Below are 21,334 nucleotides of genomic sequence, written 5' to 3'. Positions count from 1 at the left end.
ACATCTCGTCCTTCTCATTAGCTGAAAAATGTGGTTAATTTTTCTTAGGAGTATGCTTTGGGTGTCTGATTTACAGTTTAATTACACAAACATTAAACATGGACCTCCTAAATACCCTTAATTACAGTAATCATCTCATCCAAAAGGGTTTAACCACAAACATTTGCTACTGGGGTTATTTTAATACATTGTGTTGCAATGATTTCTTTTTCAAATATGCAGACTGAGACTTCTGAATCCAATGTTTGTATTTGTTGCATACTTGATAAAGTTCAAAGCTAAATGCAACCCATTTAAAAAGCATTAAAATATTAGGTACCATGCCAAACAACAGCTGCAAAAACAAACAAAAAAAAAAATCCATAGAAACTTATACAAATCAATGAAGCAGGTTGTTTGCAGGAACCTGAAAGAGTCAACACTGGGCTCAGTTGTGTGGAGGGGAGCAGCAGTTCAGAGGTCACTGCGAGGTCCCTTAAACAGAAAACCTGATAGGGCTGTAGGTTTAAAATGTGAACTCAGGAGCCTGTGACTTCAAACAAACTAAAATCAAACTGAAAGGAACACTATTATGATGACGTATGATGTTTAACAACACCAAGAGAGTTCAAGTAACAGTGCTAACATTTTAAAAAGGATAAATGTGTCCAGATTTAAATGAGAGGTTAATGCACAAAATCTATCTGCAATCACACTTGAACAATAGGGGAAGTAATTGTAGGTTTACTTATTGCACAGCACAGGAGTATACAATACAAGATGACAGTACAGGATGCAAAACGATATAATACAATACAGTAGTGCAGGATATGATAAGATACAATACGATAGTACAGGATCTGATACCATATAATACAACAGGATATGGTACAATACAATAGTACCTGATACATTGCAATATATTACAATACATTATGATACATTAGGATACCATACCATATGATATGATAGGATAGTACAAGATACAACAGTGTAGGATATTATTCAATATAATAAGAAACAATAGTACTGGATACAGTATAATAAAATACAATAAGACAAGATAGGTTAGGAAAAGACACAACATTACAAGATTTGATGCAGTGTGTGCAGTTTGTCAAGAGATGATACGATAAGAAATGATACAATAGGATAAAACAATATTAATCAAAATTGTACGTTACGATATATTTATTATGTTATGTAAGGATACGATATGATACAATACAATGTGTTACATAACGTTACAATATAATACGATATGATATGAGACATTAAATTACGTACACTATATTGCCAAAAGTATTCACTCACCCATCCAAATAACTGAAAACAGGGGTTCCAATCACTTCCATGGTCATAGGTGTATAAAATCAAGCACCTAGGCCTGCAGACTGTTGCTACAAGCATTTGTGAAAGAATGGGTCACTCTCAGGAGCTCAGTGAATTCTAGCGTGGTACTGTGATAGGATGCAACAAGTCCAGTTGTGAAATTTCCTCGCTCCTAAATATTCCACAGTCAACTGTCAGTGGTATTATAACAAAGTGGAAGCAACTGGGAACAACAGCAACTCAGCCACAAAGTGGTAGGCCACATGGGTTTTGCAGTTGCCAGTAGAATGGTACTTCTCTGACTGCATTGTGCCAAGTGTAAAGTTTGGTGGAGGGGGATTATGGTGTGGGGTTGTTTCTCAGGAGCTGGGCTTGGCCTCTTAGTTCCAGTGAAAGGAACTCTGAATGCTTCAGCATATCAAGAGATTTTGGACAATTCCATGCTCCCAACTTTGCGGGAACAGTTTGGGGATGGCCCCTTCCTGTTCCGACATGACTGTGCACCAGTGCACAAAGCAAGGTCCATAAAGACATGGATGAGAGAGTTTGGTGTGGATGAACTTGACTGGTCTGCACAGAGTCCTAACCTCAACCCGATAGAACACCGTTGGGATGAATTAGAGCTGAGACTGAGAGCCAGGCCTTCTCCTCCAACATCAGTGTGTGACCTCACAAATGCGTTCCTGGAGGATTGGTCAAAAATTCCTAAAATATGCTCCTAAACCTAGTGGAAAGCCTTCCCAGAAGAGCTGAAGCTGTTATAACTGCAAAGGGTGGATTGACATCATATTAAACCCTATGGATTAAGAATGGGATGTCACTTACATTCATATGTGAGTGAAGGCAGGTGAGCGAATACTTTTGGCAATATAGTCCATCATGAAGATACCATATGTTACATTATGTTACGTTATGTATTGTATCGTATTGTACGTCAAGTTACATTACGTTACATTATGTATCGCATCGTATTATAACTGTTATGTTATGATACGTTGCGTTATGTGAGGTATTGTATCATAACATTACGTTACGATATGTTATTTTGCATTATGTAACACTACATCACCATACGATACATCACAATAAAATAAAATATGATACATAACAAAACGATACAATATGATACAATAAGATCCAATTGGATACACAACAGTATAATAGTCCTGGATCCATTACAGTATAAAATACAATAGGATACAGTACTATACTATGTGCCAGAAAAAGACACAAAGGTACGTTATGATAAGATACAACAGTATAGGATACAATGTGATAGGATATGATGTAATATGATAAGATAGTAGAGGATACAATATGGCATAATAATACGATGCAATAGGATGCGTTGCAATACATTACGTAACATTATGCTCTGATACAGTATGATATGATACGATATGATTCGATGCAAAATTACAGGATATGATAGGATAGGATATGATATGACTACATCACATGATCCAGTAGGATAGTTATGATACAATGCGATGTGATGCAATGCACTACAAATTGATTACCATACTATGATATAATATGATACCACAACAATGATGCAATAGGCTGCGATATGATGCAATTTAATAAGCCTCACCTATGAAACAGATGTGGTTATACCCAGCAATTTGCCTGTGCGTGTGAAATGAGCATGTTCATTGAGCTTCTTAAAAACCCTCAGCAATTTTCACTTTTTTAGTCTTCATCTCTACTTTTCTTGCTGACGTTTTCTCTTCCTGCAACATTATTTTCAGATTTTAATACAAGAAAGATTGTTTTATACAAGCTGAATTTCCTAAACCTTTTTAACAACTGAAACCACTTTTGTACACAGATTTGACAAAAAATACAAAACATGGCTCCAGGTTGCAATAATATCAGGATGCAGCAATTCTGCTGTAAATGATGTATTGTTAGACAATTTCATGATGCATGATGATATCTATTTAAGAATATAAAATGTACTTAAAAATATTTTTCTTTTATCCCACCTTCATCTTCTTTTTTGACATTAATGTTTGTGTTTTTTTCTCTCTTTCATATTTCAGGCACTAATGGGAGGAGCCGTGAAGCAAAACATGGTGATTCAGGAGTAAAGTATCTTTGCACTAATCACTAAATTGATCTTTTTTCCTGTATACGTCAGTGGATGGATCATTTTTATAAAGTCCTGACTGAAGCTATGCTATAATAAACTTTTCTTTTGCAGAAACTGACCCATTCAAGGACCTAAGAAAGGAACAGTGACTTGGATGTGGATGTAAAGTGAGTACACTGCAGCATAAATCAGTCTTGGGATGATTCATAAGACGTTCAGTGGAGGAGATCAGGGGATCCCCTTCTCAAACTTAACAGGTGTGCCTTATCATTTCCTCCCACGAATCATAACCCAGTGTCAAAAAAACCTGATGGCTCTGAGATCATTGAGGCTCTGTGCCCAGCTACTGTTATCCTGAGGAAAACTATAAAAGGACTCTAACAGGCTCACTCACATCCTGCCTACTGTCTACCGAACCAGCATTTGTCCGACCCCTGACACCGTCCACTCTGACTCTGCTTCCTGTCCAACACGTGCAGCTCGGCTACTTGTAATTTCATATCAAAGAGCTTCCCTACAAAACAAGCCAAAAGTCCTAAATTATATCAACAGTGAGGCCTTAATAGTATTTGCAGACACATTTGCAGTACGGACAAAACAAACGTAACCTAGACAAAAATCCCACCATGCATATGAACTCAAACTCCACATAAGACTTCCCAGCTGCACTCTAATTCAAACTATTATTGACTGGTCACAGTTGGGGTGTGTGACCCTGACCTCTACCCCGTCTAATCCCCTCCTTTGGGCATGATTGGGGATGGCAGGCTGGGGATAAGGGTCCTCGTTACCAAAAAGCTTTAGAGGAGCTTTTCAGCTCCTGGGGCCAGACTTTAATCTCCCAGACGCTTCACACATATGTTCTCATCAGATTACCACCTCAATTTACCCCACAAACCCCAGTATACATCTACAAACAGCATATAAACAGATATCACCTGATCAATAAACGCTTTCACACATTTGATTACTCTTGATTAATTATATTTACAGGAAAATTCACACATGTACCGCATAGAATCTTCCTTTTTACACAGTTTTATAAGCTAATTGGTGGACTGGATACAAAAAAAACATCCTAACATACAAGTACCTTACAAATATGACACCCAAAAGATTTTTCAGTTGTATTTTTAAAATAGATTTTTGCATTGTTTTAGCCAAAAGCACTAGTAAGGAATTAAATTCCTTCATTGTACATACAAGGAAGTTAGTTTTCCTATAGGGAAAACCGTCTTTTAGTTGTTTGTTGGTATTATTTAATTATGGTTGTGAATTCTGTTTGAACTGACAACTGATGTAAAATCGTTTTAAATGGAAACTTCTTTATTTTGCAAGGGTTAGCATTATCCTGTCCTTTACTTTTAGCCAGCTGAGATGATGATATTCTCTTTCTGCATCTCCTTTTTCTCTTTTCTTAATCTCCCCAGTTTTTTCTTGATCTACCCCTTACTTTTTATCTGCATTTCCTTCCACTCTCTTCTTGAATCTCCCTCCTTTTTCTTGATCTCCCTCTTTTGTTTCTTCTTGCTTCTCCCTCTTCTTTCCTTCTGCATCTACCTTTCCTCTTTTTCTGCAGTTTTCCTCTTCTTTCTGTATTTCCCTCATCTGTTTCTGCATCTCCATCTTGTCCTCTTCTTTCTGCATCTCCTCTTTTCCTGCATCCTTCTCCTCTTTCCCCCTGCATCTCCTTTTTTCTCCTCCTCTTTGTTTATTTTTTCTCCTCTCTCTTTCTGAACCTGAATCTTTTGTCTGCATACGCATCTTAATTTCCCACATCCTGTACATCCTTCTCCTCTTTCAGAATCACCCTAACTTCTTTTTCTGCACCTCCCTCTTCTCTATTGCTACTTCTTTCTATTTTTGCTTTATCTCCCTCTTTTCTTTTTCTGGTTCTTGCTCTTCTCTTTTTCTGCATCCTCTTTTTCTCTATTCTTAAATCTCCCTCTTTTACTCTCTGGGTCTCCCTCTTCTCTTTTTCAGTAAAGTATTTTCTGCATTAGCCCTTCTTACTATGGATCATCATAATGACTAAGATTACAAAATGCATTTGCCCATGCAATCCTTCCAGATCTGTGAAGAAGGAAAAGATGAACTGGCTGCACTTCTTGTTCTTTTTATGATAGCCTACTTTGCTGAAAAGGAAGCAAAAGTCTTTAAGGCTAAAGCTAGGTCTATTATTTGTCAACTCAATTGCTGCAATATAAAAAAAAACATTAAAGATCTTCCCCTGTTGATTGTTCTTTCACATGATGAAGACAAAAATGAGGTTGAAATGATTGCTTTTCCTTGAGTCATAAAAACTCATCTCAAATTTAAGAACTACTGTGTAGTGTTTCCGTGTCTGCTGAGTCTTAAAGCCGTGGATGTAGTGTGTTATTCAAACTGGACCTCCAGGATCATATTTCATCTTCTCACCACTACATGTAACAACATGTTCGCACCAACATAGACCTTTATGATTTTAAAAGAGGCTAATTTTACATCTGGCTTTAGCAGGAACAAAGATTTAGAGAGAAAGCCTCTCCAAATTGGTTAAAAAATGGACAAAATCACCAGTCCCCTCATTATGATTGCATTATTGTTTCTGGTATTCTTTTAATAATACAAATGTTTGGGGCTCTGTGCAACTCATCCTGTGAAATATATTATTGTACAACAAAGGCATCAAACTGTGCTCGGCTCTCTGAGAGTGAGATTATGGGGGCATGTCTGGGTCACGCCTCCATAAAACCAGTCTCCCATTACACCCTCTACAGCCCAGGCTGGGGTGTCGTGAATGCCAGGGGAGCCAGACAGGTGGGGGGTAAGGGTAGGGTGGGGTCTGGATTGAGGTGACGGGTGGAGTTGAGCTGGGAATCTGGTATTGTGAAGGCACAATGGATGATGATGAGAGGAGGCAGGCAGAAAAGAAAAGCTGTAATGACAGACACCAACAGACAATTGATATAATTTAAGGAACAGTAAAAGGCAGAGGGGGAGTCAGGAATGTGGAAAAAATCTCAGTCATCTTGTCTGATTGTTGTGTATGAAATTAAAAAAGCCAATCACATGCAGCTGAACATATTTCTGAGGTGGAAGTATGGAAACCAGCAGGGTTCAGTGAATAGTTTCAATATTAATACTGTTTTGTGCTCATAATAAGAATAAATGTTTTTAAAATAGAAGAAGAAGGAGGAGTCTTGTACACTATTCAGAAACAAATGTCTGCATGAGGCTCTTTGGACGCTGCTGTGGGAATTTGCCCATTTGAGATGCAAATTCCTCCAAGAGCTGAAAGAGCCGGAGAAACAGGTGTCCGAGGAAGTGTGCTGCTGCTGCTGCTGCTGCTGTGTGGGTGAGTGAGGGCAGGTGTGAGGGTGCTGAATGATAACACAGGCTGTATTCAAGTCCTAATCGTTCAGTGCAGTCTGTGTGCCACTGTTTTCGTGTCTCCTTTTCTTAGTTTAATATTACACTACAGCAGAGGTTTCCTAATTTATGGAATTTATGCCAGTGTTTACAAATTTATTTTAGTCAAAACTGATATGGGTATATGTACAAAAATGTAGTTCAGTCCTAAAACTCCAGCCCTTAAACAAACTCTGAAGTCCAACAGATGAAGATGAACAGAATAAAAGCACCTAGCTGACATTGGTCTGTTGGCCTTGCCAGAACTACACAAACCTATTTGAACAAATGGCAGATATTTATCGTCATAAAGCCAATATTAACAGTCACTAAAGACCAATATTTACAACCAATATAGGCTGATATCTACAGCTGATATACGCTAATATCAAAAGCCAATATAGGAAGATATTTACTACCAAAATGGGCCAATATTTACAGCTGATAAAGGCTGAAATCTACTAACGATAAAGGCTGATATTTACAGCCAGCATGGGCCAATATTAACTAAAAATATTTGCCAATATTTACAGCTGATATAGGCCGATATTTTCAGTCCTTATAGGTTAATATCTACTTCAGATCACTTTTACACTTTTACAGCCAATATAGACTGATATTTACAGTCACTGTGTCAGATTTGAATACCGGCAGAAATGTAAGTATTTGCCAATATGATAATACACTTTAAAGCTGATTTCTGCTGATTTGATATTGAGTAAAAAATATTGTCCACCCCTTTTGCAGACGACATTCTGTCCACACAGAAAAGAAGCTCCATTCTGTAGCACATTTTTGGATCTGACTCAAGTTTTTGATAATTTAAGATAATCTTAAACAAATCATATCAGGTATCAGGTAACGCCATATCTGAATTTTGTTAGGAACAGAGGAGTACCACAAGGTACACTGCTTTCCATAGCAGTGACTGGTGGGTCGGGACCAGAAAGTGGGCTGTGGAGCCACTTTAAGTGGTTAACTGGAGAAAAAAGGCTTATTCTGCTGACATGTTACTTCTTAAAGTCCCTTGAGCTTGCACTGAACTCAGTAAAACTGTGTTTTCCTTTGAAGCCCCCCCCCCCCCCCGCTCATGGATCCCCGACCCCCATCAAACTGTAAAGATAACAGTTCTTCTTACTGTTGTGGCACTGGAAATGAAGGAAACCCCCAAGTCCTTTTGAGAATAAAGGTTGAAAAATGAAATAAAAATAAAGAACCGTGTTTTACCTTGAACTTTGTATCACCCTTTTGTGATGTTCATCTTGTTTTTAACTCTCGACATCATTGAAAATGAAAGCAGACTCAATGATTCCTCAAGATTTAAATAAAGGTTGAATGAATGAAAAAAAGTGCCCCAATCGATACTTGACCAGTCAAACTCACCGCTTAGCATCCTGTTTTATTTTTTCACACCAGCTGCAATATAATCATATAACAGCACACCTGCTACTGCTGTTTTGTTTGTTTTTCTATGCTTTTTTTTAATGTTTTTTTGTGAAATATATTTCTAAGACCCTGGCCTTTGAAAAGAAACACTTTATTCAGCTTCTGTGTAGATCAAGAAAGATGACTCGAGTCTTGAAACTTGGATCTGTGAAAGCCAAGAGTTTCACATTTTATTGATTTCAATGTACTTTGGTATAAAACAGTTTGTAGATATGGCAAGTTCGAATCAAACAGGTGAAAAGATCAGAAATAAAGATTAAATACACAGGTGGAAACAGATAAGTAAGATGCACACTTTAGCCCTGGGCTAAATCAATGTTCTCTTATAAAATTTTCAAAGATTATTAAAGATGAATATCTCACTCTCCTCATGGAGTGTTCTTGATTCTTGTTTGTTTTAAAACTGGAATTTCCATCTAACCGTATAGACATATTTTTAAGCTGGCAAGAACATCTTGCACAGGCTAATTTCTTCAGACTGAATCAGTACTGATATGAATCCCTGATGAAACTCGACAGCGCCATCTACATGACAGTATGCAAAGTAGAAAACTTAGAAAATCAACTGATGAACAGCACATAAAAAACAGGATTTGTGTTCTTGCTACAGATTAGAACAGTTTTTACAATAGCTGTTAGGCAGTGCTCCTCTGACAGACAGACGACAAAACTGGCGCACATACTTCAAATAAACTGGAGTCATAGAAAAAAAACATCCAATGATATTTATCACGATGAAAATAATTTCTCAGATAAACCATTTCACTGTTGATAAAGTCCAGTCTGTGTGGAGTGTTGAATCTTGGGGTTTCAGAGAGTAATTCCTTATTAAAAAATCACCTGAGATATAACAACAATTACGCATAAAGTTGGTCATTAACCAAGGTTGATTACTCCCTAGACTTTAAATACTTTTTGCAGCTAAAATCCTTTTTAAAACTTTAGTCTGGCACCTAAACTAAAGCATTCCGCTTAAGTGCAAAAACAATCAGGAAAGAACATTTCAAATTACACATTTTTCATTTTAAGCCAGTAATTCAAGTTTTTAAAAGCTTATTAGAAGCAGCCTGGTTAACACATAACACAATCATCATACTTCAGCACTTTTCTGTGCATCTCCTTCTTTAGGATGTAAGAATCAAACTAAAAAGGTATTTATTTACTGAGTTAGAGTTATTTAGAAGTGCAATATCTCCCATTAATGTTTTTTTAATTATCATAAAGCAGCAGTGCCCCTGCGCCTTTTAAAATTAAATCTTTGTATTTGAATGACTTTCACTATGACTCATTCACAACATAAATTAAAAACCCCATGATACTCTCCCAAACTGACAACAGTAAATACATTATCACAACAGGATTCAAAGCTTATTTGACAACAAATACATTTAACAAATCTTTGGCTAAGTTGCACAAATATTCCCAACACACTCCTTCCTTCATGTGAGAGCCTCAGAGCAGGGGGACAGATCACGCTGCTGCACTTTGGTCAGGCTAAGAGATGATGTGGCGACGCCCCCCAGTGTTCAATAAGAGCAAAGACAAGCTCATGAGTTCAGCATAAATGTAAAACATTGTCCTGGAGAGATGCACTGTTTATCCCTGCAAATTACTGTGAGTACATCTGTTAAAGCAAGATAAATACTAATCTCTCTGTTGGCAACTACTGACTAATGCTGGTGTAAAGGAGGGCTGGGGAGGCAAAGAGCTCTTAAAAAGACTTCAGATGAAACTGACTTCATTTTTAAAGAGACAAAAGACAGAGCTCTGATTTTATGTGGTAAACAGCAGCAGCTGCTGTTGAGAGTAAATAACTCAAACATATCAAAATAAAGCATATAGGTTGTTTGCAGTTATGTGATCATAATGTCATGTTAATATCAGATAGGGGCAGAAAGTGAAGAACACTGGTTAGGAATAAGTGCGAATGGAAGAAAGCGAGTCCATTAAAGCTCTAAATGGACCTCCACATTACAGTTAAAGTCAGAAAATGTCAGCATTCATTGGGTACAATCCCTACACTTTACAAAGAGTGATTTAGTGGTGGAGGTGGTAAATATCACATATTACTCAGTCTTGCAAACCTCCTACTACATCTCTAGTCAGATCAAGAGGGACAAGAGTATAGAGGAGTCTTCGAAGCTAACTGTGCTCTTTTAACAGCTTTTCACCCTTGTTTTATCATAAAATGGTTTTAGTGGAAACTAGGGATGCACATAAGCCTCAGTATTGGCCAATATTGGCACTTTTGACAAACATCTGCCATTGTCAAATAATGTGCCATGGACAGATAACAGATGCGGAAGTTTATCTGATGTGTTTTAAATTAATGGTGTTGTTGAGAACACCTAACAGCTGATTCAGACAAGAGATTTATTACTAAGATGTGACCTGATGGACAAACTCTGATCTGTTTTCATGGCCAAACATGACAGAAAATGTTGGCATTGTGGGATTTTTACACCAAATGTAATGAAAAAAAAAAAACAATGATATTGGCCATTGGCTAAATTCTTATTTCAAACATCGGCATAAGAGACCGAGTAATGATGTGCTGTTCACAGCTCTATTATGTGAATGACAGGAGCTGGCTCCTGTTTGACAGCCAGTCTCCTTTTTCCCATTTTGATATTATTTAAACCACACTGAAAGGTCAAACTGTTAACAAATGAAGAGCCATTAAGTGGCTAAAAGATCAGCTCTTCTTACTGAGCTGAGCCATATGATCCAGATCTCTTTAAAAAGATGGATTTCCTGTCGCAATGAATGAGGATGGATGGACCTTGGCTGTGGAAACACAAGCAAGATCGAGAATTTACTGTGGCAAACCATGACAAACTGTACTGAACCAAACCAGAGTTTAGAACGGGGGTTTTAAGACTGTTTTTTTTTCCTGCTTTAAAAAGTTAGCATTGCCGTTAACAGCATTTTGACAGCACTTCTCTAAGCAGAAATCACTTCCTGTGCCCCATCTGAAGGTATTCACTGTGACGTCACCTCATCTATTAACAACCTACAGTATATCCCCACATATTCAGTCTTAGTAAACTGCTCCCCTCTCTCAAAGGCTAAAATCTCATGGATGTGCAAAGGGCACATTGTTGCCACCTATTCTTTCTTTCTGGTAGTAAGACATTTATTTAATTCATTTAATTTTAAAAAATAAACAAATATTTCAGGATAAATTTCCATGTCTTCACTTCTTCTTTAAAGAGCTGTTAAAAACAACAGCCTGTGAAAAAAGACACTTAAAAGTTAAAGCGACTGCTTAGTAGTCTAAGAAAAGGCATTTTTGCCCATTTTTTAAGAATGCAGAATCATTTCCAACACTTTTCCAAGGGTGTTGTGATTATAAAAATAGCTTTGTTACTAAATTTGTCACAGTCTAGACTACAACAGTCACATGAGCATGAACTTTTATTAAGTCTCTAAGGAATGACTGTGTGTAAACTTGTCACACTCACCCTGTTACAGGTAAGTGTCATGCTCTGCACTGCTCAGACTCTCTTTGGACCCTTGTATGCTCACGTGATTGAGGAGAGGTGAGGGGTCAGCAGGAGGAAGGTAAGGATTAACAATCTCCTGTGATGTTTTCTTCTCTGTCTCCTCTTTAGTCTTTCTGTTCTCCTTGGAGTCCTCTACTCTCCCCCTGTCTGTTTCAGATGCCAGAGGAGACTCCACGATGATGGTGGGCCTCTGCCTCAGGTCCTGTCTACTGGGCGGCTCTGCAGCCATGATGGCCTTCGCACCATGCATCCTGGGAGGAGACTTGCAGTGGAGTTCTCCACGAGACTCCTTCCAGCGCTTCAGCTGAGCGTGGTGCTCCTTCTCAATGTCTCTCTCTGACACGTCTAACTCAATAACCTGAAGCACAAGTGGAGAGTGAGGGTGAATCACATGGGAGTGATGCAGCACATAACAGGTTAAGTCTTTTTCTGCAACAGGAGGGCAAAGTCAAAGAAGAAGACAGCTAAGCATGCAGTAAATGGCTGAGCCACAACAATAAAATGCAAGACTGATAGAGTTTAACTGTACCTCGCGCACCAGGAAGCTCTCCTGCATGTACTGCGGCTGTATGGCTCGGAGCAGCTCCATTGTTTCATAAAGACCTTGACAGGTTTTTAGCTTTTCTTGAGATCCCAACATGCATTTCAGGAGAACGAGGCCGACTTTGAAGAGAATTTTGACTCCTGAGGAGAACATGAAATCACAAAACGTACTTACAGCAGCTGCTGGTCTTTGTATCTTTATACAGAAACATCCTTAAATAAATACTTGTAAGCATTTTTAACACAGCACTTAAAAGATCAGGCCATGGGATACTTATACATTGACATTATCTCCTGCTAAAATTAAGCTTGAAGGAAAGGGATTAAATTTTTGAACACAAATTAAATTAGCTCCAAAAAGGAAACCGATAATCTCTTTACTCTTATATATTAATACAGAACATTACTTTGGGGTTTGAATCAAAAGTAACTCACAATATCATACAGAATATGATATATGATGTCCTCCTTTTATCCCATTAACATTACTTTCACCTGTTATTATTGACATTGACCTACTGACTTGCTGAATGTTCTAGTTATTTTTTGATGATCGAATAACTTTAATTCAATTTTACGCATAAAAAGTCTGGCAGTTACATTCGTGAAATAACCACTTTGCAAACACTACAGACTAAGAAACATTTCATGACTAAAACACAAAAAGATTAGAGATCTGATCGGGGATTCATTTATGTATATATTTTAGAAGTAGTATAAGCCCATAGGCTAAGTAAGGTTTAGCAACATGAGCTTTGGAAAATGCAGCATAGATTACATAGCTGCTTTGCGAGCTTAGCTTTAGCTACGTAGCTACCTTATCTACATAACTTACACATCTAACAAAACTATGCAAACTTAGGTTGCTGCAGCAGAATGTTTCATGGAGGACAAGCTTTTTTCCTGTAAGCAGACTATTAAGTTGGCTTTATCAAACGTTTTGCAATCAGGTTTTGAAGGTCAGGTTCTTAACTTTTAACTTATCCTAACCATGACCTTAACCGTTACCCCTACCCGAAACAAAAGTTTAAGTCGGACACACTACACAATTTTAAAATCTTAAGTTATTTTAAAACCGTGGGAGACCACAGACATGAGGACAGTTTCAAACGATTTTTCATCTTTAATCTTCTGAACGCACACACACACCTGCCGGCCTGCCTCTGACCTCGCATGATCACATGACTTCAGAAAAAAAAAAATCCACGTTTGTCGGTCGATACACCTTCTTACTGTCTCTCCACAACATGTTACAGGTGTAGCAAAAATCATAAAACAAGGGAACGACTCAGGATGAAATCCCGGCTGGAATGAAGGTACAGTTGTGTTTATGGTTTATTCTGACAGAGACGCATCCCAGATAGTTGCGGTCAGCCATATACTGGGTTTTAACCTAGTCTTGTTTATACACAGACCTGTCTAGAAAAAAACGAACCTAATCTCAAATGAATCATCTACTTTACAAAAGGATTAAACAAATAAGGAACATGACCATGAGAGCTGGTCATTATACAGGGCTGCCACCCACACTGGATGATGTTCTGCTTATTCTTCCTTATAACTTAAATAATAGGTAGGCTGTGTGTGTTTGTCAGTTCCTGTTACCTTAATGCTTTGGTGTATTAAATTTCAAGCTAAACAGAAGGATAAAAAGCATATGATGTAGCTTCGAGGGAAACCAAATACTACCGTTGTGTATTTAACTCTTGTCCTTTATCAGTAGAACAGCAGAGGTTTAGCACACAACAGGTGGAACCACCTTTTCATTCACAACATAATGTACATGATATATCATACCCTCACAGAGGAACATGTCCCACACACGCAGCACCGAGGCCCATGGCAGTGTCCGAGAGAAGGCACACATGAACCACTCAGTCATGTACAGGATGGGCTCCAACTTGTGCTTCTTCAGGTGACGGTGGGCCACTGGAGACACCCGACGCAGCAGAGCGTTGAGGATCTCCCCATCCAGCTGGATCGCCTCCTGTAGGAGAGCCATGGGACATCAATCAGTGGAGGGAAGGGTAGAGAGGGAACAGACAGCTTTCTATCGGCTTAATCTGATTGTCTGATTATCCTGACTATGTGACCCAGTCAACACCTCATGTTGGGAGCTGGTATGAAATGCAGTCTGTAGATACAATGGTTTCTTAGGCTGTGCTGCAGTGTATCTGTATTTCTATGCTGAGGTCGGAGGCTTTATGTTTTTGGATCGTCCTTCAATCAGGGCTGTTCTTGTAAAAAAAAAATATCTCAGGAACATTCTGACAGATTTTCTTCAAACTTGGCACAAATGTTCACCCTTACTCAAGGATGAATTGTTAGGTTTTTGGAAGTCTTTGGTCCAGGATTGTAGGGTCTAGGACTTTGGGCTTCATGTTTATCTGCTGCTTTCCAGGCTATTCTAGTGAAGATGATATAGCAAGAATTCTCTGAGGGATTTCCATCAAACTTTGGAAAAATTTTGATTCTGCCTCAAGGATGAACTGATTAGATTTTAGAGGCTCACTGGGCCACATGGTCAACCCTTGCCTTTAATATTTCCATAAATCTGACTATCACAGAAAATGGCACAGCTCTTCATGACAAATGACTGTACTTTTTTTTAAGGTTTATTTTTGGGCATTTTTGTCCCTTTATTTGATAGAGGAGGATGGTGGATAGAGTCAGAAACAGGGATGAGAGCGGGGGAGAGTCATGCGGTAAAGGGCCTCAGGTTGGATTCGAACCCCAGCCGTCCGCATACATGGGGCGCGCCTTAACCACGGCCACCTGCGCCCCAAATGACTTTGTGTTTGTCTTTGTGAAATATAAAAATTGGTTTGATGATGTGAAACATAAATACGCAAAAACATCAGGAATCAAAGAGGGGGCAAATACTTTTTCACGGCACTGTATGTCTGAGGATAATTTGCAAGTGAACCCTTACCAGGCCTGTACTGTAATATCCCGGCAGGTATTTCTCACAGATCTGCACTAGGACCCAGAATGCATCCTAGGGTACAGAAAGAAAGCACGATTGGGAAATCACCACTGTAAACAAGTGTAAACTTGGGCAGAGAAATGGTGCATACATTGAATATTGTAGATGTTTCTTAAACGATTTCTTCCTCTTAACTCTATCATTAAGCAGTATAATATTGCTAAATATGAGTAAAACTATTGGGATGTCATCACCTCTGCAGGCATATGCATCAGAAGTAAAGCAGCAATGGGAGCTTGAGCCTGACAGTAACCCTCCTCAGGACGATGAAGAGTATACGCCTTCAGCACGCGCAGAAGATCCTGCTGCCTGAATATTTAAAGGTTTACAATTCATTCAGCTATATTCAGTCTAACAAAAGCAGTGATGAGTGCCAAGATAGGAGGCGGAGCTTACCCATGACCTCCTCTGGCTGCAAACATTTCATGAAAAGGAAACTGTCGATGAAGGTCCCGTTCTATGATATCAACCCATTTAGGATCCCCAGGCTGATCATCCAGTGCCTTAAAATAAAAGAAATTTATTAGTTCTTCCAAAATATTCATTCACATTTAAAGTCACTTTTCACAAGCTGGTTAAAACAATAGAAAAATAAAACAACCTCAAAGCACAGGCAATCCTTCAAACCTCACTTTGAGTTATTCTTGTTTTTGCAAAACACTCAGCAGCATTTTGAATATCTATGATCTGGCCAAAACGTCACACCAGCACATTTCAAAAAGTAAAACAGGAATCACAAATGTTAGACTGACCTGGAATTTGCCCTGATTTTGTTCCCTTCTTACTTTTCCTCCTGTGAGGTAGAGCCAGGCCCGGCCACGCAGAGAGGGAGGGATTCCCTTCTGACAGCGCTCTTTAACCTGTAAAACACATTAAAAGTTACTCAAGAGCCTAAAGAGAGCAGGAGAAAGGAAGAACATGAGAGAGGAGCAATGTCATTGTTTCTGATTATCAAAATTTCTATCTCTAAAGTCTGGCCTGATAAAAGGCTGAAAACAGGTCATCCCTGATCAGTACTTGGAATGTAGCTACTTTGTTCTTTTATTTTAAAAACACTATGAAAACATCAGAATGTTCATGCTTTAAAAACAGCCCAGGGCACATGAGATAAAATCCTGCAAGTTTCAGATTTCCTTTACTCAGAAAGAAGAGAGTTCAGATGTGACATGCAGCTTATACAGCAGACCTTCTTGTGTTTTTTGGCCATCCACTTGTCCCAGCTGTTGAGCATCTCCAACCATTTTGACTCTCGATGCCTCAGCACCTCATGTGGGACTTCTTCCGCACTAGGGAAATTTAAAAAAGAAACAAATTACTTTCATGCAAAGCAACGGTTCACAGAAGTGCAATGTTTTCATAAGTACACTGTACAGTCAGTGTCACTTCCTCATCCTTATGACAGAGGGATCCGGCCATCAGAGGGGCGGGATGAGGGGGCTCATCTCTTCCTTGTCCGCACAGGAAACATAACCTCAGACAAAACAGTGGAGCACTTGCCAATGGCAGCAAAGTACAGGGAAAACAGGAAACTGTGGGAGAACTTTCCCCTTGTTCTGTTCACTGTTTAATCTCACAAAAAACCTAACATCACTGCACTGCTGTCATAATATTGCACACACATATCTCTGTCATCACACTTAAAGAGCTAAATGATGTGTCTGCACAAACAATAGCTTCAGAAAGTTTACAAGTCATCGTCAACTGATCCATATGTAAATATCCTACAATGACAAAGCTGAATTAAAAAATCTTAAGGTTTAAGATCGGAATGGTTGCTTTAATGTGTCCAAACACAACCAATAACTATAGCAGATGATTGCCTCTAGCTGTATAGTTACCTAAAAGAGTCTCTTAGGAACAAAAATCATATATTGTGCACTCTACTCTACGCTGTCCCTCTTACTGATGTAACATGAACACAAAATGAAGTGGCAAATAATTCTGACATGTGTCACATGATCAGTTTTTAAACTCTGATATGTTTCCAGTAAAAACTGCACTAAGTAGATATTTGTTTTGAGATCATGTCGACTTAAGTGAAAGTCCAAGGCAACCTATAATGTGTTAACTGTTGTTTAAAGCAAGAATATGATTTGGCAGTGATTAAGTACCAAAACTTAGCCAGCGATAATGTACAGTTTAGACAGTGCTCTCTCTGTCTAGGCTATTTCTCTTTTGGCCAAGGCTACTCTTGTTAAAATATGACTGCAACTCTGTTCTTTGGTAGTTTTTATGCTATAAATAATTTCATAACAGATATTGTATTATCTTAAAACATTAAGTATAAAAGAGTTAAAAAGTAAGTACTTGACAACCTTCATTATGATTTGTAACAAGGCCTGGGTAACCAATAGGCTAGATTTCTTTTTCTTTTTTTGACAAATTGTGTTTGTAGAAAATCTAGACTTTAAAACATGAAAGTCTGGATTTTTTCATAAACTCCCCCTTGGGCTTTGCTCAGTTGAGTACAGAATGGTCTGCTCAGAAACACACTGCATCAGAATGAGAAACATTTGGATATTTGCACACCGGTTTGCTGAGCAGGTTCAAGTCATTTGTAAAAAAACACCAAAACAATCTTCAGAATCAAACCCATTTAACAAAACAAATAACCTTGACTATTAAAAATAGGGTGAAAATGAAATAACCTATTTTGAAGATAATTGTTTCAGTTCTATTTTATTTGTTGAATTTCTCTGTGGTTTGTATGAAGACAGAGTTCATACAAATGACAAAGGTAAACTTTATATTTAATATTGATGTATTATACAATAAGACACAATATCACTCCTCGCGCTAATTTTATTACTATGATCCCCAAAATAAAGGTGCCAGAGACCAGGGGCCCATAATGTACCTGAAGGTGGTTGATACATATTTGAACACAGCTGTGCACATTTAAAAAACACGGGCAGACTTACATTTTAAGGATTTTTTTTTTTTAATGATTTCAATCAGAACAGATTTCACCAATTTCTGAACAGGAGAATTGTAAGTTATTTTGGAAGTCACACCTCAAAACCTTTTTGTTCTGAGTTGAGCACTAGTGTAAAAAAAAAAGATGTATTTTAAATTTAGCTCTACTTGTAACAATACATTTCTTTGGAAAACTAGTCGTCTAGAGGTTACTAACCTAGGAAGAGTGAATCTCTTCTATAAAGAGTTGACTGACAGGTTGGATAGAAACTAAATACAGATAAGAAACTAAACCTGTGCTTGCCTCTATTTCGCTTTCATTTACTTATAATTGCATACTGCTAAGATTGACAGAGGGGACTATCATTCTTTGTCAACTTATTAGGCTAACTTATGTGTGACAAGCCAGTGACACCAGTGACAAACATGGGAAAGACATAGCTTTGCTTTAAATGGTAATAGGCCAATAGGTTAGGAACTTCTGCACCAGGTGACTTGACTTAAAACTCTAAATTAGGGTTTTTAGCTGATATTTATTCAAACCCTTCTACAAAAAAGGTTCATACAATACAGCACATTACACTGTAGAGTGTGAAGTAAGGCAAGTTACCCGTTGGACAGAAAGGTGTCTTATATAACAAGCCACTAGAAAGGTTTATTGTCAGTTTGTGGGGTCTTTTTTTCCCATATCTGACTATAAGCTCAACAGAAAGACCACATATCTGAGCCAGTCAGGTGAACTATTAATGAACGCCATACTGAGTCATTGTTGGTAGTATTTATGGAGGTTACAACGTTATGAAGCACTACTTACGTGGCTCTGGAGGACTGCTGGGCTCCTCCTGTGAAGCCGTACTTGTCCACCACAATCTCCTCGGTGATGCCATTACCGTTTACCTCTGGGTCGGACCCATGAAAGCTGGCAGTCCCATTATCTGTCAGCTTCTCGGTGCTACCCCGCATTTCAAGTCCATTTCCCTGCTCGGTTTTTGCCATTTAGTCAACATTTACCTCAACATAAAGTCTACAGGCTTACCCTTACATTTATTCCCGAAAGCACGTTAAAGCTCTCCATGAAGACGCGCGCGTGAGAGCTAGCCAACTGTTACAGTTAGCCACTGTTGCTAGGAGGATTGGCTTCCTAGCTGTTAGCTCGTTGGTGCTATAAAACACACTTAGCCCGAGGTCGTTTCTAAACGATACACTCGTTCGCCCTTTTCACATAATGTCAGCAAAATACGCAAGCACCAAAGGGTCAGACTACAAAAGCGCAAAGGCAGCTACAGCGGTTAATCAGCGCTGTATCTGGTTCAAACTGAAGCTAACATGCTAGCATCATACAACTGTCAGCTGACACACACCTATTAAAGCAGATTCTCTGCTGTCAGCAGGAATGTAGGTTAGCTGGTGGCTACGAGGAAGAGAGACTGGGGCAGATTAGTAAACAAAACAACCATGGCATCTTCTGGCTCTCTTCTGCCACCTACTGCTCAGTACCACTCATTCAGGTGCATTCCCCATGCCTGGTAAATCAGTTATGTTGTCTGGTCTACCCATAGGGTCTACCTAAAAAATAATAATTAAAAAAAAAAAACCTTTGAAACATATTGTATGGAGGCCAATTAAAAAAAAAAAAAAAAAAAGAACGTAAAAATTGAAAAACCAAAAATATCAAGACAATGCTAAAAAGAAGGTATGGTAAAATAGATTCTAAATAGGAAATACTAGATTAAAAAAATAAAATAAAAGGACGAAATTATACATTAAAAGGACAAAATAAAAAAGAGAATAGAAAAAAGATAGCAAAATATAATTCTGAGAAGTTTAAATTTTGAGTAAAATTCGGAAATTATTGATTTAAAGGGTAGAAATGTTAAATCAAATATTGAAATTGAGTTAATATAAATCAACGTAATGTGACAATAATCCTGAAATAAAAAGGGAGAATAACAGATTATTCAACTTGGAATTTTGTCAGTTAAAAAAATGCCCTGACCAGACCTGCATATTCAACTATTGAAAAATAATAATCAAGGACTGGTTGAAAATATCTGAATTTCGCAACCTATTAACTTCTAATTCGACTCAGAGATCAGATTGATGCAGCTCATTAGAATGGTCAGATTTCTGTCACCATGTGAGAATGATCATAAAATCTTTATTTTTCTTGATGCCACAATAATAATGTTTCCAAAACTTGATGTCTTAGAAAGATGGTTCAGAAGATGTCAAATGAAGCAGCTCAACCCAATAAGTGGATAAGGAAGAATTAGGGTTAATTATATCTATCAACAGAAACATATTGGCATGTCTGCCAATATTTACAGCTGCTATATCAGCTGTAATTATCAGCCATAAGTACAAATAAGTTTTTGGAGTTTTAGGTAGGATCAATAGACATACAGTGCATATAAAAAATATGCACCCGCTTGAATGTTTAACCTTTTTGATATATAAATCAATCATGGTCAATATAATTTGACTTTTTTTTGACTAAAAAAAATACAAGAAAAAACACGTCAAAGTGAAAACAGATTTCTATAAAGTAATGTAAATTAATAGAAATATGTTAGATAAAAGAAGTGATTGCATAATTGGTGCTTGTAGTCTTACAATTAGTGAATGGGGATCATCTGAGTTCAGTAAATTAGTCCCAAGTGAATTTAGTAGAAATACACCTGTGTTTGGAAGGTCCAGTCACTGGTTAATCAGTATTCCTGGTTACCATTACACCATGAAGACAAAAGAACACTCCACTGTGAAAAGGTTCTTGTGAAGTATAAATTGGGGGATAGACATAAAAAAAACTGAAGGTACTGAATGTGCCCTGGAGTTCAGTTTAGTCCATCATCAAGAAATTGAAGGAATGTGGCACATGTGTAACTCTGCCTTAATCAGGTCGTCCTCACAAACTGTGACCATGCAAGAAGGAGACAGGTGAGATAGGCCACCAAGACTCCTATGACTACTCTGAAGGAGTTACAAGCTTCAACAGTTGAGATGAGAAATACTCTGCATACAGCTTTCACTTGACTTCACCAGTCAAGTGAAGGGATTTTGGATTCAGTTTAGGAATTTCTTCACTGTTGCAGACAGGAACAAGTATCTTGCTTCTACTCCAAATTTTTGTGACAGCACATC

The 21,334-nt window shown here is 38.1% G+C and overlaps 1 protein-coding gene across 1 annotated transcript; it reads right to left on the bottom strand.

The window, feature by feature from the left end:
• Window positions 1-8,387: 8,387 nt before the first annotated feature.
• Window positions 8,388-19,609, bottom strand: LOC121525178 (TBC1 domain family member 10A-like). The gene is made up of 9 exons (XM_041811031.1): window positions 19,008-19,609; window positions 16,464-16,563; window positions 16,030-16,137; window positions 15,674-15,780; window positions 15,472-15,586; window positions 15,224-15,289; window positions 14,089-14,278; window positions 12,278-12,432; window positions 8,388-12,106 (listed from the first exon to the last, which is right to left on the bottom strand). The coding sequence occupies exons 1-9, from the start codon at window positions 19,187-19,189 to the stop codon at window positions 11,711-11,713; spliced, it is 1,419 nt and encodes a 472-aa protein (XP_041666965.1). The 5' UTR covers window positions 19,190-19,609; the 3' UTR covers window positions 8,388-11,710.
• Between the last annotated feature and the right edge of the window lie 1,725 nt (window positions 19,610-21,334).

Source organism: Cheilinus undulatus, linkage group 17 (assembly GCF_018320785.1).
Source record: "Cheilinus undulatus linkage group 17, ASM1832078v1, whole genome shotgun sequence".
In the NCBI taxonomy this organism is placed as follows: domain Eukaryota; kingdom Metazoa; phylum Chordata; class Actinopteri; order Labriformes; family Labridae; genus Cheilinus; species Cheilinus undulatus.
The sequence above is the reverse complement of the archived record's forward strand: the minus strand, read 5'-3'. Positions and strand labels throughout refer to the sequence as shown.